The sequence below is a fragment of the Lissotriton helveticus genome, chromosome 7, assembly GCF_964261635.1.
Source record: "Lissotriton helveticus chromosome 7, aLisHel1.1, whole genome shotgun sequence".
Lineage (NCBI taxonomy): Eukaryota > Metazoa > Chordata > Amphibia > Caudata > Salamandridae > Lissotriton > Lissotriton helveticus.
Window position 1 is genome coordinate 1,560,728,407 of NC_136068.1, and position 25,189 is coordinate 1,560,753,595.

The following is a 25,189-nucleotide window of genomic DNA, read 5'->3' on the forward strand; positions in this document are numbered from 1 at the left end:
TTGCATTCCATGTGTGTGCTTTTTCCAGGATGGTGGTACTTTTCTTTTCAGGCAGCATATTACTCTTGTCTAGTGCATAATTTGAATTGAGAGGCATCCAGGTGTTTATAGTGGGGCATGGGTTGTAGCTGAAGGCAGTGCGAGTTTCTCTGTGGAGCAGTAGTACACACAAAAGCAAAAGTGACTCTGTCACTGAGGTCACAGGACCCTTGAGGCCAGTCCGTCTCACACATTGGTACTTCCATTGGCCTTGTTTTATCAGTATTAGTGCAACTCACCAGGGATCGGCAATGCAGGATTTGCACGCACACCAAATAGGGGGCATATGTTCAAGCACCTATCGCCACCACAGTGTTGCTTTCACTGATGCTCTGATGGCGATAGTGGCCTCGCCTTATTTACAAGGCAGCATTAAGCCATTTAAGTTGGCTTAACGCTGTCTTGTAAATAAGGCACCCTTTTACGCTGTATTTAGCTTGAAAGGAATGGGCAATGGGTGTTGCAGTGGGCGTTCCACTGCAACACCCATTGATTTTGATGCTGCCCCCTATTTACAAGGGTTGCATAAATTGGAGGCAGCGCCAAAATGAAGACCAGGTAAAACCTGGTCTTAAACAGGCGAAACAAGACAAAATGCTTTATTTCTTCCAGTTTTTGCTGTTTCCATGAATGCTACCTTGTGCAGCACACATAGGACCAGCAAATTGCCTATGATTGTTCCCTTCCTGTACATAAACATTCATAAAAAAAAAAAAATTATAACTTCAATGTGTGCCGCATTAAGTAGCACACATAGAAGTTACAAAACGGCCCTCAAAGATTGTTTATGTGCAGGAAGGGGGACCTGCACATAAACAATCTTCCCCAAAACACAGGCACCCTTGCACTATGGTGTAAGGGAGCCTGCGTTGGTGCTAGGCAGCTAAAGTAGGCGTCAGCGCAAGGGGAAACACAGGGCGGCACCATATTCTACTAAATATGGTGCAGCCCTGCGTTTAAACGTGATTAAGCGCATTGTTATCCATCTTGGCTTAACGATACGCTTCGCCATATTATTGAAAATATGCCCCTACATGCACAAACCTCATGGTCTCTCTGCTTCATGCACAATGTGAAATGCCAAACAAATACTAGAAATTGGGATGTTTTGCTCTTTCTGGCCGCACCTCTTACTCCGCCCACTGACCCAGTCCTCAAGTTATTTCCTCCCTCTGATTCTCCACAGTTCTACTTTTTCCCCTCACTTTGACCACTGCATAAACCCAGAACTCAGTGGCAGTTCCTCCCTGGCAGAAGTAGTGGACTGAGAGTGGGGTATAAAAAAGAAATCACTTATCTGCCGGCTGCCACCTCTCCTCCCTCCTCTTCCTTCTTTGTGAATCGCAAGCAGGAAGCACCCAGGTTTCCCTATGCCAACCACAATGCTACTGTCACCATGACAGCAGCGTCAAGGTTGGTCTGAGCACCATGGTTTCGTGCTCAGGCAGGGACGGGAGCCCAAGCTTGTTCCCCACCCAAGCTGTAGAATACAGCTAGTGGAGAACATGTAAAGTGTGCATGACTGTTTGGCCGGCCCAAGATGGTCAGCCACACAGTCATGCACACTTGGCGAGGGCCACCACTCCCCCCTGCTTTGCCCCCCCAAAACTGCCTCAGCACAGAAAAATAAAATGATAATAGCTGCACTATTATAATTTTATTTGTCCTTTTTTGCAGTACTGAAATGCAGTGGGGCGACCTCCTCTACCTGAGCACAGGAGAGGAACTTCCATAGGCCTGGGATTTTGAAAGAAATGGCCAAAAGTGATGGTGCTTTTCTTGTCTGTTGGAAACACAATCGCTGTTCTAAGTAAGGGCATTTGAGTCTGTTCATAATGCATCTTCGATTAGACAGTCAGGTGATCAGTGCACACCTACCCTGAAAAAGAAAAGGATGTAGACAGATCACAGCCATCCTCCTGCATCTGCAAACAAACGTTCTGATGCCGATTTGTCCAGTGTATTAGTACATGAATCGGAACTTGCAGGATCACCCTGTTCTGGCATCAGTAAATGAACTGCTTCCAGGTATTAAAGGCTCTTCAGCTTCTTTTTCGGAGAAGGAAAAAAATGAGGAAACTCAACAAAGCTCTCCTGTTGAACACTCAGTGGCAACACCTCCATGGGAAGCACAACAGTCACATTTAGGACGTTTCACTCTCCCCATTAGATAAAGATGAATCCTCTGCCCTGAAAGCTCAGCCAACAGCTGATAATTAACATAATCTTGCTGATGCTGATGCTGCGCATCTAGATGCTCCGCGGGCATCTACTGTATTAAACAAGTTAACAATCTATATTCCAACGAGAGCAAGTGGGAAAGAGCCCAGAGGCACTCCCATTTCATGAGGGGAGAAAACTATACGAGAGACTACAGACCTAAGCATTAAAGCTGTGAAAAAAATACAATCATTCAGAAACGTAGTGCGCAAACATGCCTGAGCTCTCTATATTATGCACTGTATACAAAAGCTGTTAGCACTGTGAAACACCCGGAAATATAAAAAGCGGTACGCTAGCATACCTCAAATGAGCAAAGAATATCAAGATCCTTCAAATCCCATGCGCTTATTTCGAAAATGCACAATAAGAATCATTGCAGACTATTATCCAAAGGTGACTCTGGGCCAGGATCATATATAAAGGAAACATACCAACAATGATACATCATTCCTAGACCATGTGCCTGGCCTTGGACAAACTTCCCTTCTCTCGACAGACCCCAGGATCGGAGGAGGTTCAAGGGAACAAGAAATGGCGGGAGGGAGGTGCAGGAAACAGGGAAAGTGCAACAAAGGGAAAAGCAGTGACGGGGTTGGAGGAGGGGGTGATCAGTAACCGGGCATTAGGGCGGGTGGGAGGAGACTGAGCTTTAAAGCATGAGCTCTATGTAGAGTGCTGAAAAAGAATTGAAAAAATTAGGTCCAAAAGTGCGTGTAAAAGTGGGAGTAGTGGTTGTTTTTAAGTACTTGGTCCAGGAACTGAGTGGAGGGTTGAACACTAAAAGAGGCATTACCATGAATGCCAGGGACAAATGGTGACAATGAATATGAGATAGACAATGGAGTGAGCAAATGGGAAGCATGTGAGTGGGCTGAGGCCCATATATTCAGTACAGCAGTCTCTTCAAGACAGTACGTGCATTGTCTAGCCAAGACCTCAAAAAAACCTGGTGTGTGAGCCTCAGTCGCACCAGCGATCCCTGGCTTGTCCGGAGCAGAAATTAATATACTATACCTGTTGCAGTTCCTGCAACGGGTGAGTGCTGCTCACATCAGAGGAAGGACTTGTCTGTGCTGGCTTCCGAGACTGATGAGATGCACATAAGAAATACCCTCCAAATAATAGAAGAGATGAGGGTTTACTACTCTAGAATAGTCCTTCTAATACTTGGTGAGTGTTTGCCAACCTTGCAGTACTTCTGACAAATGGGGATAGTAAACGGCATGTTACATACATGCAAACATTTTAGGACAGCAAAGAGGGAGATTTTGAAAACAAAAACCGAGCAAAAGTTTTTTCCCCATTGACTTCTGATGAACCAGAGGAAATTTCAAGATGGAGACACCCCAAATAATGCCTTTTGTGTATTCAGAATCGGGAGTCTCCAAGTCAGTTGGCATGTATGTGTCAGTGCGGATTAGGAGCTTGAACGAACATGGGCCCACAACCCTGGGCATATGGGCTTCTGTTTGTCCCTATCTATAACCATTTTGGTCTTGGGCACAGAGGAAATGTCAACTGTACTCGAGCGAGCGATAAAGTACCATAATGCCCCCTCTGCCTTGTATCTAAATTTTGAAAAACCTGCCGAGTAGTCTTATGCCATGTGCTACTCCTTCAGCCAACCCTGACTGTTTATTACACTATACATTGTGAGCATTGTAGTTTTATTTTTAGAATTAAAAAATGGCCTTAGCTATTACAGCATGCTTAGCGCGGATGCACAAAAAGCCAGGACTTAGGGATTCTGTCGACAGGGACTGCTCTTGTATGAGTCAGACAACATGTTTCTCATGTTCTCTCTCCCTTTCACAGCGCTTTCTCTGTGCTCCTGACAGGTACAGAAAAAAAAGTATATTTACATTTCTGATATCTGATCCTGCAGCAGCACACTTGCAAGTCCCACACATGACAATAGACCCGATTCAGGCCTCATTGGAAGTAAATGGGAGAAAAACATTCTCCCTATTATTTTTTTAAAAATCTCCCACTTTCCTCTTCTAAATTATTACCATGTATGTGAGTACTTTGATAGTATGTACTCCTCGTCGGACTCTCAGCGCGGGATTCTGTCTGTGCGGCCACCATGACTCATACCTCATGATAGGGGTTAAATGCTTTTCCCTCTTGACCGAAGGGCTGAGACATACCTGCTGCCTACACTCTCCCTGTAAAGCTGTTACTAGCCCTCTCTAACCCCGCTATAATTTCCTGGCCTCCGAGCATCAGGTGTTTATTTTTAGGAGGCACACTGGGTGTATGAGTACCTCTCAGACTGTGCCTGGCACTGCTGGAGTGTCACAGGCCTTACATCCTCTTACCATCGCCAGTGGAGGCATTGGTTCTACTAAGTTGCTCCTGTTGAAAGATATCACTGGAGGACCCTTGATGAGTGTACTCTATTTTCCACAGTGCTCTTTATTAATTATATGCACCCAGCGGCTGGTCCATTTAGGGCTCCAGGGATATGCTCCCACTCTTAATACCAATAGTGAATAATATTTTATTCACTTTGGTATAAAAAGAAAATGCAGTCTAGCTGCAACATAAGGCATCTCTGTTAGAGACTGTTGGAAAGCGAGGCAGTATCTGTGAGGCCTACACAAATAACCTGTCTACATTTGTCCTTCACTGGGAACCAAACACCCCATTGTATCGCTTGACTCTCAGAGGATAGCATTGCAGAGCAGTGTAAGTCTAACTCAAGGGAGGTGACGTGGGCTAGTAATCGCCATTTACCAGTACGCAGAACTAACCCTCAATAATTGATTGTCCAGTCTGTACTATATTTATAAAAGGAAGAGTACATTCATTAAACACACACACTAATCAATATCATGCAACAATTTACAAATATACATAAGCTGTTGGAATTACTCTGTGACATTGCATAACATTTCCCACCCCTTCTGCATGGGGGGTGGGGTCCAGTACCACCACTCTGATGTATGCACATCATCTTGCCCCCAAATGCATTAAGTTGACCATAAACTAGAGTAAGGACCCTGCCCACTTGCACCATACCAGTGGCGACCTACCCAATTATCTCAACAAGCATATTTAATGGAAACACCTGCCATAGTGACACATAACCCTGACTGAGCATCTAATACTGACCATACAGTATACACCCCTGAATCATAGTGGCTAACAATCTGGGTGGTTCATCCCTTAATGCATTAGCAAGAATACATGTGTAGGCATCACTTAGAATGACAGTAGTTATCATGTCTGGTCACACTGATAATGCAATGAAATTAAAGTCCCTAAAAGGCATCCAGTTATAATCATAGGATTACGCATGTACAACCAGGCACCCTAGCAGGAATACCTAGCAATCAAACCCACTTTGTTTATGTTTTCACATTACACATGTGACTTCCAGTCCCCAAAAGAAATGCTATTCGGGAATGCACCACCTGTGCAAGTATAACTTCCCTCTTCTAAGGGGATCACCTCAGTGACAATCCATGTTTGACTCTTCAGTGCAACCCTAAGCGTCAGCTCCTGAGTGTAGAACAAAAGTTCCATCATGAGATGGGTTTTAAAACACAGATGAACCCTTGAAAGGTAGTCTCCTTTGAGTACCCCTGAGACTGAGGGTGGAAACGTTCCATTTTTGTGCTGGGGAGTCTGCGTTGCTCCTGCAGCTACCTGCACCTTTGCATGCATTTTGCGATGACCCCATCTTCCTGGGGCCACCGCACGCCACCAACAAGCCGGTTTTCTCTGCAGGCCTTCCTGGGCCCCGGAGGGCATTTTGGGGTATTTTCCTCATGCACAGTGAATAACAGAGCAGCGGCTCCCCCGCTGCTCGGGGAGAGCTGTGCTACCATCGTTGGCGGCCTCACGCCGCTTCTGCACCTCATTGCGGGCCTGGTCCCTCCTGGGCCCCTTTCTTTACAGGTGAGGTGATTGCAGCTCGGGGAGCCCACCCGGCTGCTGGCTCCCGTTTGGCCCGCACCCTTGTTTACAGCCGCGGGAGCCAGTGCGACCATCTGGTCTGCCCGCCTCTGCGGGAAGACACAGAGGCTGCTGATGGTCCGGCGGGACCTTGGGGGAGTGCGACAGCACTCCCCTGCCTTCCTCCTACCACGGGTGGAGTGCAGCAGCACTCCCCCTTCCAGCATCACTGAGGCCCGAAATTGGGGGTCCCAAGCCCCTAGGAGGTTTTCACGGGGAGCGCGACGGCGCTCCCCAACTTTACCTTTGGCGGGGCCCAGAGTTGGGGGCCACGGGCCCCTGGGGATCACTTCACATGGAGCGAGACAGCGCTTCCTGGCTTCTGCTTCTTCGGGGCCAGAGTAGGCTCCTGGCACCCTCTGGGCACCTTCACTGGGAGAGCGTCAGTGCTCCCTGTCTTCTTCATCGGGGAGGGGCAGGCTCCTGGCCCCCTCCTGGGTACCTTCACGGGGAGCGCAATGGCGTTCCCTGACTTTCTCTTCTTCTGGGGGCAGCCCCCTGGACCTTACCCACCCAGGGGGCACATCTAAGACCGGCGGCGGAGCCCCACATGCTCCGTCGTCGGTCAGCTCAGGAGCCAAAGGTCGCCAACTTTCTGGGGGGCATATCTTCAGGGGACCAATTTCTACCATTTTGGCCTCTTCGTGCTTCTGGTGGCCTCCCCTAGCTACTTTGGGCACTCTTCACCACATTCCTGGACTTGGCACGGAGCGGTCTTCACTGGCTCCCTGTGCCAGCCTTTCACCTGGCTCTCCTCCTGGGCCTCTCTTCTTGCGCAGAGGCCCAGAATTCTCGTCACTGGCCCTGGACTCCCTCAAAGGCGCAGTCCAGGGTCCTGGGACAGTCAGGAGGTTCCTTCTTCCAACTACCCATGGCGCCAGGCTCCATCACAAGTCTTCCTCAGCACAGAGAGAGCTCCTCTTCCTGTGCAAAACCTTTTAAAAGAATTGTGAGGGGGCTGGCAGGAAGGCCCTTCTGCCCTATTCTGCAGCGACACATCACCTGTCGGCCCCTGCTCCCTCCTTCCTGCACAGGCCTCTGGGATACTTAAAAATGGCGTCCAGGGGTCTCATGCCACATGGTCTCTGAAAAGCCCCCTTCCCCACTTGCTGCCTTCATGGGCAGGGCCCAGAGCAGCCCTGGTGCCTTGAACCGGGCGACAGCTGCTGATAGATAACCCGCAGCTCCACCCCCTTCTCTTCCGCCTGGAGAGGATGCCTTTCCCATTTGGAATGCTTCCAGTGAAAGGCTAGGCCTCTGATGCTGCAGCTTGGGGAGGAAGGTCATTAATCCAGCCTGGCAGGGTCACACCCAGCCAGGCTCCTAATATTTATTTATTTTATTTATTTAAAGAGTTTTATATAGCGCTGGCTAGACCTGGAGGTATCAGAGCGCTTTACATGAGGTTTCACAAAATGACACGATTACATCAGTTTCGATTTACAACAGTTGCTAGACAAACAATTACAGGAGCAGATCTGAGTCAGAGGAATCTGACATTTCTGGATGACCCATAAGCAGTACAGATATGGCTTTGGACTCAGCAGAATACTTCTTTTCACACATCTTACAGTGTACTTTGGGGCGTGTCTGTAATTTGTAGGCCCTAGGGAAGTGAAACTACCCCATGTGGTCCACATCTTCATAGGAGAGTAATGGAGTATTCTAACAGTGAAAACAGTAAAGCACATTGACTTTCCCTACCATGTGTCTTCCCACATTATAAAGCATATTCCATGTCACCACCCGTCTCTGCATCATTCCTGCCACACCATTCTATTTGTACCTGCTCCTGGGTTGCGCACAACAGGAATCTTCCCCCGCGCAGCCCCTAAACGTGTGTACACGCATGTACACACGTGTCTATATGTAACCAGTCCGGTGCCCCTTACTCCGGCTGCAGTGCAGCGGCCTTCTCTCACAAGGGGGACACCGGTAAAATCCACATGCATTCTCCTTCATCATGAGTTAAAAATGAGTTGGGAAAGGGTGGAGTGAATGAGCAGAGACTGAAAACTCGAATCTGCGACTGCGCAGGTTTGAGTTTTGAGTTTCAATTTTCCGAAGCTGAAAGGTTCAGCAGCAAACAGGACGTGCGTAGACAGCAAAGTAAGTAAAAATGCTTTTAAATAATGTGTAGTATATGTGAGAGTGTGTGTCCGCGAGAGTGTGTAAATGTGAGCATGTATGTGTGAGTAAAAGAGAGTGTCAATGAAGGAGTGAGTCAAAGTGAGGACTGTGAGTGATAAGAAGAGTGAGAATGAATGAGTGAGGGAGACAGACAGGGAGTGTAACTGAATGTTACTGTTTGTGAGACTGAGTGAGTCAAGTCTGAGTGAGTCTTAGTGAGTCAGAATGAGTTGGGCAGTGAGTCAGTGTGAAAGAGAGAGTGAGACTGAATGAGTCAGAGTGAGCAAGAATGATTGTGTCTGAGTTAGGTTGAGTCAGAATAGCTGGAAGACCTTTGGGGTTTGTAGCGGTCTCTCTGCGGCAGGATGAGACAGTCTTTACTGATTGTCAAATTTGACAGTGGCGGGTAAGGTTTCGCGCCCAAACGTCCACAGCAGGTTCTTTGTTCTTGGGGTCAACAGCTCTTCTTTGCCCTTCTCTTACCTCCATCAAATCTGAAGTTCAGGGCTTTGGGATGCTGCTTGAATACTAAATTTAAGGGCATTAAATGTAGTGCCAGGTAATGGCTATTGGGCCATCTACCTTAGGTTGACTACAGCCTCTATATGACCCCTCCCACAGGGCAACATGACGGTTTCCCTCCAAATCAAGATGGAGGGGATTGAAAATGTGTTTCACCTCACCTGCTACAACTTAGGGGAGGTGCTAGCTGAAGGTGGGCACGCCTCCTATTCTTTCTAGTTTTCCCACCTGTCCTCCCACCAAGAGTGAGGTCATGACAGGAGGGTTGGCATCCTACACTAGTTGGAGCTGCCTGAGTTACATTTCAAAGATGGCATGGCCTTTGACGCTTCCCACCTTGGAAGGCTGTTCCTACCCAGGGGGAGGTTTGAAACACCTCCACCCAGAGTCTTTGTTCCCGGCCTCTGAGAGCGCAGGCTCTCATCCCATGACGTCAGGTAAACATCTAGTGGTGGCGGCTGGCTGAGAAAGATTAGTAACCACACAAATAGTCAGTAGATTTTCAGGGGGCACCTGATGTTTTGTACCAAATATCTGTGGGTACAGTGAAGCCATCATGGAGCTAGGAAACTCGTAATGACGTTGATCCTGCATTAGGGCTGGTAAGGTCTGCTGTGAGGATGGCTTACCTATATCACAGGCAGTGTCTGTAAGTATGGCAGACTGAGGAGTGTGCAATGTTGTCTCTTTTAGTTTTGCTTGCATCAAGGCATGCAGCCTGCAGTGGTAGTTTGCATAGCCTTGGGTAGTGGCCCCTAGGATGGCACAATTGGTGCTGCAGCTCCAGTGGCCCTCTTCAGTTTCTATGCCCTAAGTACCAGACGTACCCTTTACTAGGGACTTGTAAAGTGGTCTGAAGCTGTGCCAGTTGCGTTACAGTTTAAGGGAAAGAGCTCTGGCCCTGGGGCCTTGGTTGGCAGGCCCCCAGTATATTTACAGTCAAAACCACAATCCCCTTAGGTTTGGCCTACCCAACGCAAATCAAAATAGAGACAAAAACTGGATGAATTAAAAAGAAAAAGCCAGACCCCCCCTTTTCCCAACTTCCCCAAGTAGAAAATACACCGAAAAATATGCACCAACTACCTGCCCTTCATAGTCACAATGAGCATCAGCGTAAACAGCTGAGCATCAGAGATAGTGGACTTCCCATATTCAAGGCCTAGCAGTCCAAAAGGAGTTCGAAAAGAGTAAAACAGAATTTGCTACTTGAACAAAATAGAATAAAACTTCCCACCCCTGTTCTTGGTCAGCTAGCTGACAAGTGTGTTCCCTGCTTGCCTCATTTGCTATGATGGTGTGTAGGGTGGCTGAGGTTTTGGACCTTCAATGGCAGCCAAGACGAATGTCTTGACAGAGGTGCTTCAGTCGTGAATCACCCCATCTGAATCCAGCTTTTAATGAAGCCCTTACTCGGGGCCCTGCACAGTGCCTGCCACCGTTGTTCCGCTCCTGGGGACCCCAGTTTCCTTACCCAGCATTCCACCCTGGAGAACTTCATGGCCTAGGCCGCCAACTCTGGAGTTAATCCTGATGTATTCCATACCACTCCACCGGATTGGAGATACAAGAGGTTGGATAACTTTGGGAAGACGGGTTGCATGGAGGAACCCCACATGCATTTATCACACATGCCTTTAAAAGCAGTCACTACCCGACTGACGTTACCACACGTTACTTTACCATGCAAGTCATTACGATGACTTGATTTAGGTGGCGCTGGTCTTTGTAATAGTATGAATTACTATTCCAACTCCAACTTATGCATCAATAGGGAAGTTATTTGACTAAAAAATTCAACACCAGTCCAACAACGCGTCCCCTACAGTAAGTCATTGTAAAACTTTGTGGGTTAAAGTAACATGCCGTAAAGTCACAGTCGGAGTTGTGTTGTATAAGCGGGTCTTTGTTGAAACTGCAGGGTAAAGGATATTTCCTCGAAGAGGATGTCCTCTTCTGTCAGCCTTGCACTGTGGTCGGTGAACAACGCATGCCTCTTGGGCCGATACTCCCATATGATCTGGGACTTGGAGGAGGCCAAGCCATATTTTCCGAAGTCATTATTGAGGGAGAGATGCCGCAAAATTCAACATACTGTGTGGACTGAACACAACAGACTTGCTGGGTAGAGTGATCTCATTGTCCGAGGCCCTTCGGCGCCATGCCTGGCTGAGAAACACCTGCTTTTCAGGGGAAACCTGAGCCTCACTAATGGACATGCCCTTTGAGGACTCTCGTCTCTTTTGAGAGAAAGCGGGCTCAGTGCGGCCGCACTCTAAAGATAGCAGATCTATGGCCAGCTTCTCCATGGCCCCTCACAACCTCAGTCAACCTTCCGCCACAGAAGGGGTTTTTAACCGCATTCATACCTTCCTAGCCCTTTCATAGCCTTGGACACGGGTCCCACAGACCTTGTGGGAGAGGAAGCCAAAGTGCACTGCCCGAGCAGCTGCAGCCTCCAAACCCCTTTAGTTTGCCCTAAGGCATCCAGTGGGGGGCAGGATAGGCCATCACCTGCACCACCAGAGTTTAGAAACATCAAATTGTAAAAAGGGGTTATTCCATCCCCTTTATGACAACTCCTACACCATGTCACTCTCTTACAAACAGCTGATGGAGGACCACCTCTCCTTGTTCCATCTGAAAGTGTTGACTCTCTTGGCCAAAGGAGCAATCAAGAGGGTGCCGGCATCAGAAGTAGGTCACGGTTTCTATATCGCTACTTTCTGGTGCCCAAAAAGGACAGAGGCCTCCGTACTTACGTAGACCTGCGCCTACACAATTTATTTCTGATAAAGGAAAAATTCAAAATGCTCATGCTCCCTCAAGTTCTGTGTGCCCTGCACCCGGGATACTGGTAGCGTTTGACTTGCAGGACACAAAGTTCCACATCTCCGTCTTGCATGTCCACAGATGTTACCTGCCATTCACAGTGAGCCAAGAGCACTTTTTAGTTTGCAGTACTCCCCTTCAGTTTTACAAGCCCCCATTGAATGTTATCCAAAGTGATGACGGTGGTTCCAGCACATCTAGGGAGGTCAGGGATAACAGTTTTCCCTTACCTCGGGAATAGCTGTTAAAGGTGGGCTCACAATAGCCAGTTGTCTCCCACCTCAAGACTATGTTGAACCTCCTGCAATTGGTCATGTTCACTATCAATGTGCCAAAGTCATACCTGACTCCCTATAATGCGCTTCCTTTCATCAGAGCTGTTTTGGACAAAGTGCAGTTTTGGTGAGTCTAGGATATTCAGGCTTTCATACAAATGTTTCAGCCCCTATCCTGGATTTCGTTATGAATGACACTGAGGCTGTTGGACCTCATGGCATCCTGTATCCTGCTTGTAACATATGCCCATTGACATACGCAGACTCCGCAGTGGGACCTGAAGTTCCAGTGGGCACAGCATCAGGTGAATCTCTTCAACATGGTCTACTTCTTGGTGGGAATTGTGAAAAACATGCAGTGGTGTGTGACGAACCACGATTGGGTCAGGGGCAGATCTCTCTACCTTCCTCAACCAGAGCTGACCATAGTGACAGATGTGCCACTACTTGGCTGGGACAGACAACTGGGAGTGATGGAGATCAGAGGCCTCTGTTCTTCACATCAGTATGTTAGGGCTTCGGATAATCCACTTGGCATTGAAAGCCTTTCTTCCTTCTAACAAGAGAAGAGTAGTATCTGTGTTTGTGGACAATACAATTGCCATCTGGTACTGCAACAAACGGGGATGAGTAGGGTCGTGGATCCTTTGTCAAGAGGCACCTACGTCACTGGACATGGTTGGAGCCCCAGGGTGTTTCCCTGGTGACTCAACACTTAGCTGGATTTCTGACGGTCAGGGTGGACAAACTCAGTAGACGATGCCTAGTGGATCAATAATGGCATCTCCATCCAGAGGTGATGCAAGGTCTCTTTCAAGACTGGGGAGAGCCTTAGCTAGATCTGTTCGCCATCGCCAAGAACTTGCAATGTCTGCAATTTTGTGCGCTGGAGTTTCCAACACGTCTTTTGTTCTGAGACGCTTTTAGTCCTGAGTGGAGCTCCGGCCTCCTGTATGTCTTTTTATCAGTACCACTTCTGTCCAGAGTTCTCAAGAAGATCAGGAATGTCTGGGTCCAAATCATTCTTGTGGTTTCGGATTGGGCATGGAAAGTCTGGTATTCCGAGCTGTTGAGCGTGAGCATCAGTCCCCCGATCAGTCTGCCTCATCAAGAGGATCTTCTGTTGTAACAACAGGGGAGGGTCATGCACTCAAACCTGCACACCTTTCACCTTTATGAGTGGAAATTGAGTGGTGACAGTTGACAGCTTTCAGACTTACTCATAAAGTCTGTGATGTTATTCTAGCACCAGGTGGGTATACACCAGCCAGTGGGATACATTTGTGGCATGGTGTTCATATAGGATGATCAGTCCTCTATCTGCACCCCTTTCTCAGGTTCTTCTGTGTGGTCTATCCTTGGCCCAGCAGGGTCTTGCTCTCAGCACAGCTACCTCCAATTCACCATTTCTGTCTTTTTGTGGTTGCCAGACCAATCTTCTTTGTTGAAGTCACCTGTTGTGGTTAGGTCACTCAAAGGTTTGCAACATATATTTCCTTGCAGGCCTTTTATGTTGCCGCAAAAGGACCTAATGGGCACATCATGTGAGCCACTGCACAATTGCTCTCTGTTATAAATGGGGGTCTCTAGTTGGCAGAGGTAGGTACCTTTGTCCAAGTACGGACCCTTGCTTCTAGTCAGGTTAAGGGAGTTTCATCCTTAGACAATCCCTGCTCACCCCCTTGGTAATTTGGCACGAGCATGACAGGCTTATCTCAGAGGCAGTGTATAAAGCATTTGTGCACATATACATTAATACAGTGAAGACACTACAAATGGACACCACATCAGTTTAGAAAAATAAGTGATCTTTATCTAAACCAAACAGGACCAAAATGACAAAAATCCAACATACAGTTATCAAGATTTGACTTCTAAAAGGTAAAAACAGTTTTGTCTATAGCACACTATAGATGGAACACTTTCAACACAAAGTACCTAGGATGTGTCAAAATCATAATCAAAAATAGCCACAGGGAAGGTGATGCATCGGTTCCTTATGCACAGGGAAGGTGATGCGCTGATTTCTTTCTCCAGGGGAGGTGATGGGTCGGTTCCTTCCAATGCAGCCCCGGCATTGCTGTAGACTTGGCTCTCCGATGCGATCCGTTGGTTCTCGATGGGGCCGCAGCCGTGCTGCATTGATCTATTCAGCCGCGGTCCCACGATGCGTTGGTTCTTGCAGTCGCACAGCAGGGCCTGTATCAGAGTTGGTGCTGTGATATCGGACTTCAGGGATCGATACACGAGACTCGGCGTGCTGCAATTTCTCCTGCCGCGGGCAGGTGCTGTGACGGTTTCTTCAGCAGCACGATGGCAATGCGTGGACATTCTTCCCGCACTACGGTGTTGCATTGGAAATGGGTGCTTCACGCTTCCGTAGTTGCTTCTCTTTTCCCAGCTCCAGGCAGGAAGAACAACCCCCAGAGGCCCAACCCAGGAACAGGCACCTCTTGACAGGTCAGAACTCCCAGCAAGGAACTTCAGGAGAGCTGGTGGTGAAGTCTTTGTGTCCCTGAAACTTCAAAACAGGAGACAAGCTCCACTTCAAGCACTTGGAGATATTTTTCAAGCAGATACACAGCACACAGCAAAGTCTTTGTCCTCTCCTTGGCAGAAACAGCCACTGCAGGCGAACCCCAGACAGCAGACAGCAAACGGTCAGTACTTCTCCTTCAGCTTTCCCAGTTCTTCTCCATGGCAGCTGCTCCTTTTGAGTCAATAAGTAATCTATAGTCCTGGGGTCTGGGCCCTAATATTTATGTTCATTTTCTCTTTGTTCTCTTGTGGCAGAGGGACTCTGTGCTTAGTCAAAACCTGTTCGGTCCTCTCTGGCCCAGCTTCCCGGCAGGAGGTGGAGACAGCATTGTCCAAGGCAGGCCAGACCTTTTCAGGTACAGTGAAATCTCTTCCCACTACTCTAAATGCAACCCAGGTCTATTCACCCCAGCTCTGACTCATCCGGGAAAGGCAGGACACACCTACCCCCCCAGTGGCTGTCTGAAAAGAATGCACATCCGCAGCCTCTGTCAATCCAAAAACTGACAGTCAATTCACAAACCAGCAGAGGCACACAGAATGGCTAAGCAAGAAAATACCCACTTGCTGAAAGTTGTATTTTCAAACACACAATAGAAAAATCATCTTTACCAAAAGATGCACTTTTATATTCTGAGTTCAGAGATACCAAACACCTTTCTACCTTGTCCCAATGGAAAGTTATACTTATAAGGTATTATAATTAAACTCCAATTCTATCCTATGGCACAGATAGCCTTTCAATTGTGAAAGACGAAAGTCACTGCATTTCACTATCAGGACATATCACACATATTAGTACATGTCCTACCTTTCACCTACACTGCACCCTGCCCATAGGGGTAACTTGGGTCTACCTTAGCGGTGACTCACATGTACTAGAAGGGAAGGTTAGGGCTTGGCAAATGGGTGCACTTGCCTGGCCGACAAGGCAGTAGAGACTGCATGCAGTGGCAGGTCTGAGACAACTTTTGAAAGGCTGCTTGAGTGGGTGACACAATCAGTACTGCAGGTCCACTAGCAGCAATTGACCTATAGGCCCTGGGTACCCACAATGAGTGCATTGAGTGCATGAGTACTAGGGACTTAGTAGTAAGTAAAAAAAAAACAATCAGGCAAACACCAATCCATATGCACAATTTACATAGGGAGCCCTTGAACTTTGGCACTGATCAGCAAGGCAAAGTGCCCAAAGCATCTAGACCAGCAAAAACGAAATCCAGTACACAGCAAAAATACAGGCAGCAGAGGCAAAAAGACAGGGGAAAACCATGCCAAGGATGCCAGGTCTAACATTTAATCCATTTATTAACTATGAAGACTGCTTTTCTAATGCCTATTACAAATCGGCCAGAAGGGTCATCGAATTGCAGGCACTCTCTGTACACACTCCTTAGAACATCTTCAATCCGGATAACCTGGTACTCTTGACACATGATTCCTTCTTCCTGTAGGTTGTGATACCTTTCCCTGTAGGCCAGAATATCACACTGCCTAACGTTTTTCTCCATCTCATACTTCAAAGGAGGAGAGACTCCACCGTTTGGACCCAAAGAGAGAGGAGTAGCTCCACCTTGATCACACAAGAGAGTTCCAGGCAGACAATCGACTCTTTGTGGGGTGCTTAGGGGCTAAGAAAGAGAAGGCTGTACTGAAATGGTCTATCTCAAGAGGGATAGTGCTCTGCATAAATATCTGTTATGCATTAACCAAGTAGCAACCCCCTGAGGGCTTACGTACTCATTCTGCCATAGCTAGATAGATATGGAGGTCAGGACTCATTGGGACCAGGTGTTAAAAATTACATTATCGTGAAACACGAAGGTAGGAAGCATGAGAGTGTCTAGGAGTCCAGTCACAAAAGCACAGCAAAGTAAGGACAAAGCATGAAAGGATATAGGGAGAGAACGGTACAAGCAAAGAATAGAGAAGGAAAGGAAAAAAACAGACTGCATGGGATACACCCATTGTGTGCAGGAGAGTGAAAGAAAAAAATTGCACAATATTAACGGGTGGCCAGGAAGAGGAGTCTACTAGGGTTCATAACCTGTTGAGGTGGGTTGAAGCAACAATGTCAGGATGGGGTACACATAGGAAGGAAGAGGACTAAATGCGGGATATGGATCCAGGTAGGAATGGGGTCCAAGGAGAACTGGTAAATGCAAGTGTACAAGAATGCGGGGAAATGGACAAGTCAAAGTGGTCAAGGCTCTGTAGGGCAGAGGACTGAATGGAAGAGGTAGCCCTAGCATACAGAAAAGTAACCAGAAAAGTAACCACTACACCCGGGAAGCTGGTAGAAAAGAAACAACATGTTAAATTCAGTGCCGGAGGCTGAAGGAACAGGATACTCCCATAGGCTCCCCTCAAAATTATCTGCTAACCTATTAACTGAATTGTCTTTAGCAAAGCTGTGGGCTGTTTGCCCTTGCAAGTAGATTGAAAACAAAAATGTCATATGACCCGACATGGATCCAGGTAGTAGGAGGCACCTTCCAGTCATCATCCCACCCCACAATCCATGGTTAAAAAGGGGAAGAGACAACTGTGCCACAAGATCAGCAGGCTCAGGACTAGGGGCTGATTTACTAACAATTTATGTAACACACTGCAGAAAGGCAAGTTTCTATGCTGTGTTTTGTGAATGGGAGAGAGCTGAGAAGGCCCATATTTAAATTATATGGCACTCTTCTGCTCTCAAGGGCTTGCACACTTGTTGCTGCTTAGCAACAACGCAGGCACCCTTGCATTATGCTAGAAGGGGGGCTGTGTTATGGGCAGAAATGTTTACGTGCAGGATCCTGCAAAAAAACGAATCAAAGAGGCATTGTTTTCTTTCTATATGTGAAAATGTGGGAAGAATTTGGTCTCATTTCTGTTTCTGTTCTCATTGAAGCATGAGAAAAGGACATCTTCCCTTGTCCTTTACCCTCTTTTAGCTTAATCACCTGTGGAAGAAAAGCATGGCCCGTTTACGATGCCAGCATCAGTGCAAACCATGCCCTTACAAAAATTACACTTCCCCTAGCTAGCTACAACTCACTGCATAAGTAATGCAGGGCATTGGAAGAAATATGTGACTGCCTTGATGTCTATATGCAAAAAGAAAAGATTTAGAACTATGATTACTAAAGAAGTCTTTACTGTCCCTCTCTTACCTAAAGTACATATCAGTAGACCCAGAGAGAGCAAGAGACTAGCCAACTATTGACAAACAGAGGCCTTGACAGGAGGGCACTGCATTAAAAATGAGGGGCATTTCATCAGATAAAGTGTTGTACATTTTAATATCAGGGCTGCCTCGCCAAGCTGGATACACCAAGTGGATTGGCCCTGCTCAGGCCTGGAAGTAGGGAAGTCTGAAAAAATTTCCAAGTCCAAAGTATTTTGCTTTCTGAGGAATTTTAATCTCACACTGTGGAACTGCCAATCCAATACCTTTTGCTGTTGGTCCCCTTGAAGCTTTGGAGCAAAGTTCCCAAACTTCTTTGGTGCCTGAACTGCTACAAGAGGACAATTATAAGGTCCATAGAACCCCATGTGGAGTAGTTTTAGGTTCTCAGGGGCAGATTTATCAATGGGTTGCATTTCCTTTGCACCGCCTTTGCGCCATGCAAGGGGGCGCAAGGGCGGCACAACCACTAAATCAGATGTATCAAGCCATGCAAGGTGTGGCTTGATAACTCTAGACTAACAAAATGCAGCACAATTTGCTATGTTGCATTACTCTGCCCCAGGGAGGTGGATCATGGCTGTAGCATGGACTTTCCCACCCAAGGATGTTGGGACATACCCAGCTTTACCATTCCTGGTAGACCTGAGAATGGGGCAGAATGATATGCCTTCCCAGGTCAGGCGTAACGTGGATAAAAATCTTTATTTTTCCTTTTTTGTTCCTACATAGAAAGAGGAAAGACCTCAGAGGATTGTTTTTGCGCAGGAAGGTGTCTGTTCTTGCACAAAACAATCCTGTCTGCAGAGCAGGCACCCATGCACCACAGCGCAAATATGCCTGCATTGAAGTTTGCCAGCACATTGTGCACCAGGGCAAGCAAGTATAGGAATGTTCTATATTATGTTAAATATGGTGCAATCCTGCCCTTTCTCTTTCACCTAGCAGGTGGCTTGCTGCACTGCTCTGCGTGAAATAATGATGAATCTGCCCCTCAGGGTGACTGGCAGATGGAAACAACAAAGTCCAGTCCAGTACAGTTGCCACTGGTCAACTGGCAGATGGAAACAACAAAGTCCAGTCCAGTACAGTTGCCACTGGTCAACTGGCATTCTTCACAGGAATGTCCTCTTCAGCTTTTTTAGGTTCCTGGAGCCACCCAGAGGATCAGCTTCATGATCCTTGGGGACCTTTCTAAACTATTGTTTCAAAAGGAAGGGGGGTCCAAACTACTCGGTTCCTTCTTGCCGGTCTCAAAAGCCAAGTGCAGCAGATTCAGTCTGCCTGGCATCCTTTTGCAAATTCAGCATTTTTCTAAGCAATGACTAATGATGAGGGTCCAGACTTGACCAATTCATCAGCCTGAGGGGGGACACCCTATGACACTCCTAGTTCCTCTATGACCAATGGAGTAAAGGATCCCAGGTTGTGACAAATCTATTTTTGCTGTAGTTCCTGTTTGCGTTACTCTAATAAGGCCAAAAATGCATTGTGTCAGGACACATCCCCTATGGCAAAGGTCTTTGGCCACACAAAACTTGGGCTCTGAGGCTGTGGGTGTGAGTGGGGAGTGTACCATGGTAAGCATAGTGCGTCCCACATCTAACACTAATTGCAATTTGAAGCACTCTCTGTACCCACAACAAACCCAGAGACTGAGGCCTGATAGGTCACAACAAAGCAAAGTCTTTCAGTGAAAGGCATTAAATACACAAGAATTGTCTTGGCATCTTGTTCTCTCTCTGTCAAGTGTTAGATGTGGCTCAACAGACCTGTTACGCAGGATTGGACATTACAGTGTCAACAGGATGCCCACAGCCTCCCTTGTGAATATTCTGTGGAATTCCGAGGGGTCATCTCTGCCCATTCAGGTCAGCCTATTGTTTGCTCCTGGGATGCAGTTCACACATTTTGCACACCTATTACCAGGCTTGAGAACAGGTCGGGAGTTGGCAAAAGTGAATGCTGTTTAGCCTTGTGACAGCTTAGGCAGATTAATGGTAACTTTCTATTTATTATTTCTATTTAATAAAAATTCAAAATCACTATGGTTTTATATAGAGGACAGCAAAACCTGCCAAACCAAAAATAGCTTTTAGGGATTTATTGCTTTAGGGACGTTGTCATGTTTATTTTTAACATGTGACACTTTTAAATTCCATCCGCCGAGCCTTGTTGGCTGCAACGCCAACATAGGAGTGACTAATATTTAACAGGGAGGTTTTTACCTATTAAAAAGGGTTAGTTTAACCATTTGCTCGGCAAGATTTACACTGCAGCAGTCAGGCTACAATGCTAGCCCTGATGTCATGTTTCCTTGTCGTACTGAGTGGAGTGTACAATAAGTTCTGCAGATCTCAGGTGACTTTTCCATTTCCATGCCTTGGGTGCAGTTTCTACGTCATACACAATGGCCTTAACATGCCAATCAATGATTAGTCAATGACTAAACGTTTTAGGGTTCATAGCATATACACTGTGCGCTGACAGTAGTGCCATGGTGAGCCATGCCATCTTAGTCAACAGGCTTTCAGAGATAGGAATCAGAGGCACGGCCTTCAATCGTTAGAGGCTGGAACCTTTCCCTCAGAGCAATTCATGCTCCTGTGTGTGGTACCACACAGGAACTTTACGTTCTGGACTCAATGACATTGCCAAATGGATGCACAACAACAAACTCAAACTTAATGGGGGAAAACCGAACTCCTTATATTTGGAAATAACACCACACTGTGGGGCCCCCAACATTGGCCTCCTCAGATGGGTCCTCTACCCGTTCCCTCCAAATCTGCTCGCAATCTCGGCATCATTTTTGACGACCTCCTGACTATGAAGCAACAGGCTGTCCGAGTTGCCTCTACCTGTTTTGTCATCCTAAAGTGGCTCAGAAAGATTATATGGATGCTTCCTCTGGACACTCAAAAAACCGTAGGCCAAGCACTAATAACATCTAGACTGGACTACGGTAACGTTTTGCACTTAGGTTCCAGTAAGGAAGTCATTCGCAAACTTCAGACAGTACAAAATGCCGCGGTCAGATTACTCTGCAAACTTCCCAACAAATCCCCTAATTCAACCTCCTTAAGTAACCTCCATTGGCTCAAAATTAAAAATCGCACTAAGTTCAAAGCCATGTGCTATATGCACAAAATCAATTCTGACACCGCTCCTCTTTATCTAAAATCCCTAGTTCACCACTACTGTCCCCCTCGCGCCTTCGTTCTTCCAATCAGCACAAGTTCCAGATACCCAGGATAAAAAGAGCCAGAATGGGGGGCCGCTCCTTCTCGTACCTGGCTCCAGCACTCTGGAATTCCCTTCCTTTTCACCTCCGTACTGAACCCAGCTACCCTAAATTTCGCAAAGATCTTAAGAGCTGGTTGTTTAACCAATAAGCTTCCTAATTACTTGGCCCTGTGTCCCTTTTCCTGCATTGTCCTTCAATCGTCCTGTCTCTAGCGCCGGGAAACCTCAGGGTAGCTATGCGCTCTATAAATTTAAATATAATAATAATAATAATACCACAGGGTTCGGCTTTAAGCCCTACGCTGTTCAGTCTATATGTTCCCCTCAGGCTAAAATCATCAGGAAGTTCGGCTTCTCAGTGGTCTCATATTCTGAAGATACACAGCTAGTCATATCAATTTCCAGCAACATTGAAGAGTCAGCAGATCGTTTCAACCACTGTATGACACAGGTCCCTCAGTGGATGAGTCATAACTGTCTGCAATTGAATGGGGAAAATAGAGGTTCTCCTGTTTGGCTCGTACTCCTCAATTTGGACAGATGGTGGCCGTCCTTTCTGGGAGACCTTCCTGTCCCGGTGCAAAAGGAAAAAATCTAGGCTTTATTTTTGACGATAAATTGTCCTTTAAAACCCAGATCAGCTCCCTCATCTCTTCAATCTTCTTCATCTTAAAGATGATTAGGAAAACTCACTCCTTCATTCCTCTGGAATCCTTAAAAACCCTGGTGACGGCACTAGCCTTGTCCAGACTGAACTACGGAAAGGCGCTGCACGTAGGGATCCAAACGCAGCACCTTCAAAAGCTGCAGCGTCTTCAGACTGCGGCTGCCAGACTGCTGCTGGAGAAACCAAACTTTCAGCCAGTCTCGCACAAATTGAGAACTTTGCACTGGCTCCCAGTGGCCAAGAGGATTCCTTTAAAATCCCAATGCCTAATGTTTAAGGCACTCCGTGGGTCTGGTTCTCACTATCTGAAGGTCGACTGAACTGGTACTTACCTCCTAGAAATCTGGGCCACCATAAACCGCTACTAACACCCAGGATCAAGAGAGCTCGCTGGGGTGGAAGAAGTTTCATGGTCGGGACTGTTAAAACCTCGAACATGCCCCCAGACAGGATAAAACACAGCCCTACACTTCTGGCCTTTAGAAAAGCACTAAAAACATGGCTCTTCGTCAACTAACTCTCACACACCTAGTCACAGTGGCAGCCATGCTGTATTTCAGGGTATTAGCACCTAGTCGCCTCCAGGCAGTTGTGCACTCTATAAATGCTCTAAACAAATAGTGTTCGGAGTCTAAAACAGCAATACATTCAGGAAACAAAAATGTTGAGCAGTACAAATGAGCAATTCCTCATGCCCACTTCATCATTTTAAACAAGAGCTTGTCTTGCAGCCAACTCAGGTTTTCATCATGTTTCAGATTAAGTTCAAAACATGCCATATTCATTACAATGGAAGTACATTCAGTTCAAAGCTTCTCATATTACTTAAACATTGACCATATTTGTTTTGAGGCATAACAAAACCATTTCAACTGCGGTCACATTCATATCAACATACATCAGATTCAGTTCAGTGTAGGTCATTATCATTTTAACACTAGTTTGATTACTTTCAGTGCATGCCATACTCATTCAATTGGGTATCACATCCATTTAATATAGGGCAAATTAATTTTAACAATTGTTATAATCATTGCTATGCCTTTCCTATCCATTATGACATGAGTAATGTTTATTTCAACAGATCAAGACTTATTATGGCAGTTGTCATATTCCTTTGAAAGTGTGTACTTTCAAATTCAATGAACATGTTACTTGTGTCAACATATGTCATGTATGTTTCAACATGTGTCAGAATTATTTCAAGATGTGCAATATTCATTTCAATGGATGTTGTACTTAATTCAAAGCTTCTCATATTCATTTAAGAGTGGGCCATATTCCTTTTAAGGCATGCCAAATTAATTTCAACTGTAATCATCTTCATATGAACGTATGTCATATTTAGTACAGTGTTAGTCATGTTCATTTTGACACTAGTCATATTTATTTCAACCTATCTTATATTTGTTTGAACATGTGCAATATTCATTAGACCATGGCTTGTATTCATTGCTGATTGTCTGACATTCAGTTCATGTGTGTCACAGTCATTTGAAAGAGTGTTGCATTCAATTTAACATGTATCATATTCATTCCAATGGATGTTGATTCCGTTCAAAGCGTCTCATATTCAATTAAGTGTGGGCTACATTCATTTTAATTTACATAAAATTAATTTCAGCTGCAATCATATTCAAATGAACATGTTTCATATTCAGTTCAGTGTTAATCATATTCATTTTGAAACCAGTCATATTTATTTCAACTTATCTTATATTCATTTGGACATGTGTGATATTCATTTGAAGATGGCTTGTATTCATTGATGTATGTCTGACATTCATTTCATGAGTGGCACAGTCATTTTAAAGAGTGTCAGATTTGATGTAATGTTTGACATATTTGTTCCAATGTGTGTCATATTCATTTCAGCACCAGTCTTTATCATTTCAATAAGGGTTATATTCACTGCAGTTTTTGCTGTATTCTTTTCAGCAACAACATATTCCTTTCAACATAGTTACTATACATCTCAGTATATATTTTATCCTTTTCAGAGTGTGTGTTATTTCAATTGTCTACTAGATAGTATATTCATTCTGCCATGTTGCATATTTGCTTTGACACATGTTACATTCATTCTGGTGTGTGTCAAATACATTTTGCTGCACCCCATGCATTTCAGGAGATGTCTTATAGGGGGATCTGTAATTTTGACATGAACGGCTTCCCATACATCCGCCCATATGACTGGATAACATGAATTTGTGTTTGTCATTTGTGAAAATATAACTCTGACATTAAAGTTCTTTTTTTCTGTTCTTTAAGGCAGCACCCGAGGATCCAGAGTTGGACTAAACATGAAATGGAAAAGACCATGCTGCCCCCATAGGTGTTTTTTGGTGGTTGGATTTCTGCTTGGACTCTGCATCCTATCCTATTATTTCTTGCAGCTCCAACATTGGTCAGGAAACAGCCTAGGGGTTGAAGTTGTTCATGTCCTAAATCTGACTAAAGAGTATGCTGATGGGGTTTGGACTGTAAATGCTAATAACCGATTGGGGAACCAGATGGGCGAGTATGCAACCTTGTATGCTTTAGCCAAACTTCATGGCAAGAGGGCCTGGGTAGTGCCGGGCATGGTTCGCATGCTGGGCCCCATTTTTAAGATCACTCTGCCACACTTGAGTGAGGCTCATGAAAAGAAGATTCCTTGGCAGGATATTTGGGTCCGAGACTGGATGTCGGAGAGATACGAGCACATTGAAGGGAAGTATGTGAGATTCACCGGCTGCCCAAACTCATGGACCTTCTATCACCACATCCGAGATGAGATCCGCAGAGAATTCACCTTCCATGATTCGATCAAGAAGGAAGTTAATGAGTACTTGGCAAAACTACGGGGTTCACAGAAGAATGTGACCTATGTTGGAGTGCATATTCGGAGGGGAGATTATGTCGTGGTCATGCCTAGGGAAAGAAAAGGTGTGGTAGCGGATAAAGGATACATGGACAAGGCCATGGCTTATTTCAGGAGTAAGTACCAAACACCAGTCTTTGTGGTGGCCAGTAATGATATGAAGTGGTGCAAGAAGAACATTGATGCTTCCAAAGGAGATGTCTACTTCGCTGGTGATGGCATTGAGTCATCACCCAAAAGGGACTTTGCAATCCTCGCCCACTGTAATCACACCATCATGACCATCGGCACCTTTGGTTACTGGGCAGCTTACCTCGCTGGCGGGGAGACTGTCTACCTCGCTAATTTCACCTTGCCTGATTCACCGTACCTCGAATTATTCCGGTACGAGGCTTCTTTCCTTCCTGAATGGACTGGAATTCCTGCTGACCTCTCACCTCTTCTTTCATTGAACAAATAATTTAATCGGTGACCTCATAATCATGTATGCTAAGGTACACTGGGGCACATGCATCATTGTAGGATTTTGCATTTCCTAAATTGCGAAAATTAAGGAATCGCAATTTAGGAATTGCAAAATCCTGTGCATCAACAAATCCTAAAATATTTTAGGATTTCTTAATTTTCGGAATTTGCGATTCCTTAATTGCGATTCGCAATTAAGGAATGGCATTACATTGATTCCTAGGGGCCTAGAGGCCCATAGGAATCAATGCCGT

General features: G+C 45.9%; 1 protein-coding gene across 1 annotated transcript; it reads left to right on the top strand.

Annotated features, from left to right (window-relative positions):
* The first annotated feature begins 23,910 nt into the window (after window positions 1–23,910).
* LOC144767540 (galactoside alpha-(1,2)-fucosyltransferase 2-like) lies at window positions 23,911–24,930 on the top strand. Its single transcript, XM_078650961.1, has one exon. It carries the CDS (start codon window positions 23,911–23,913, stop codon window positions 24,928–24,930), a length of 1,020 nt encoding a protein of 339 aa, XP_078507087.1.
* Window positions 24,931–25,189: the final 259 nt, after the last annotated feature.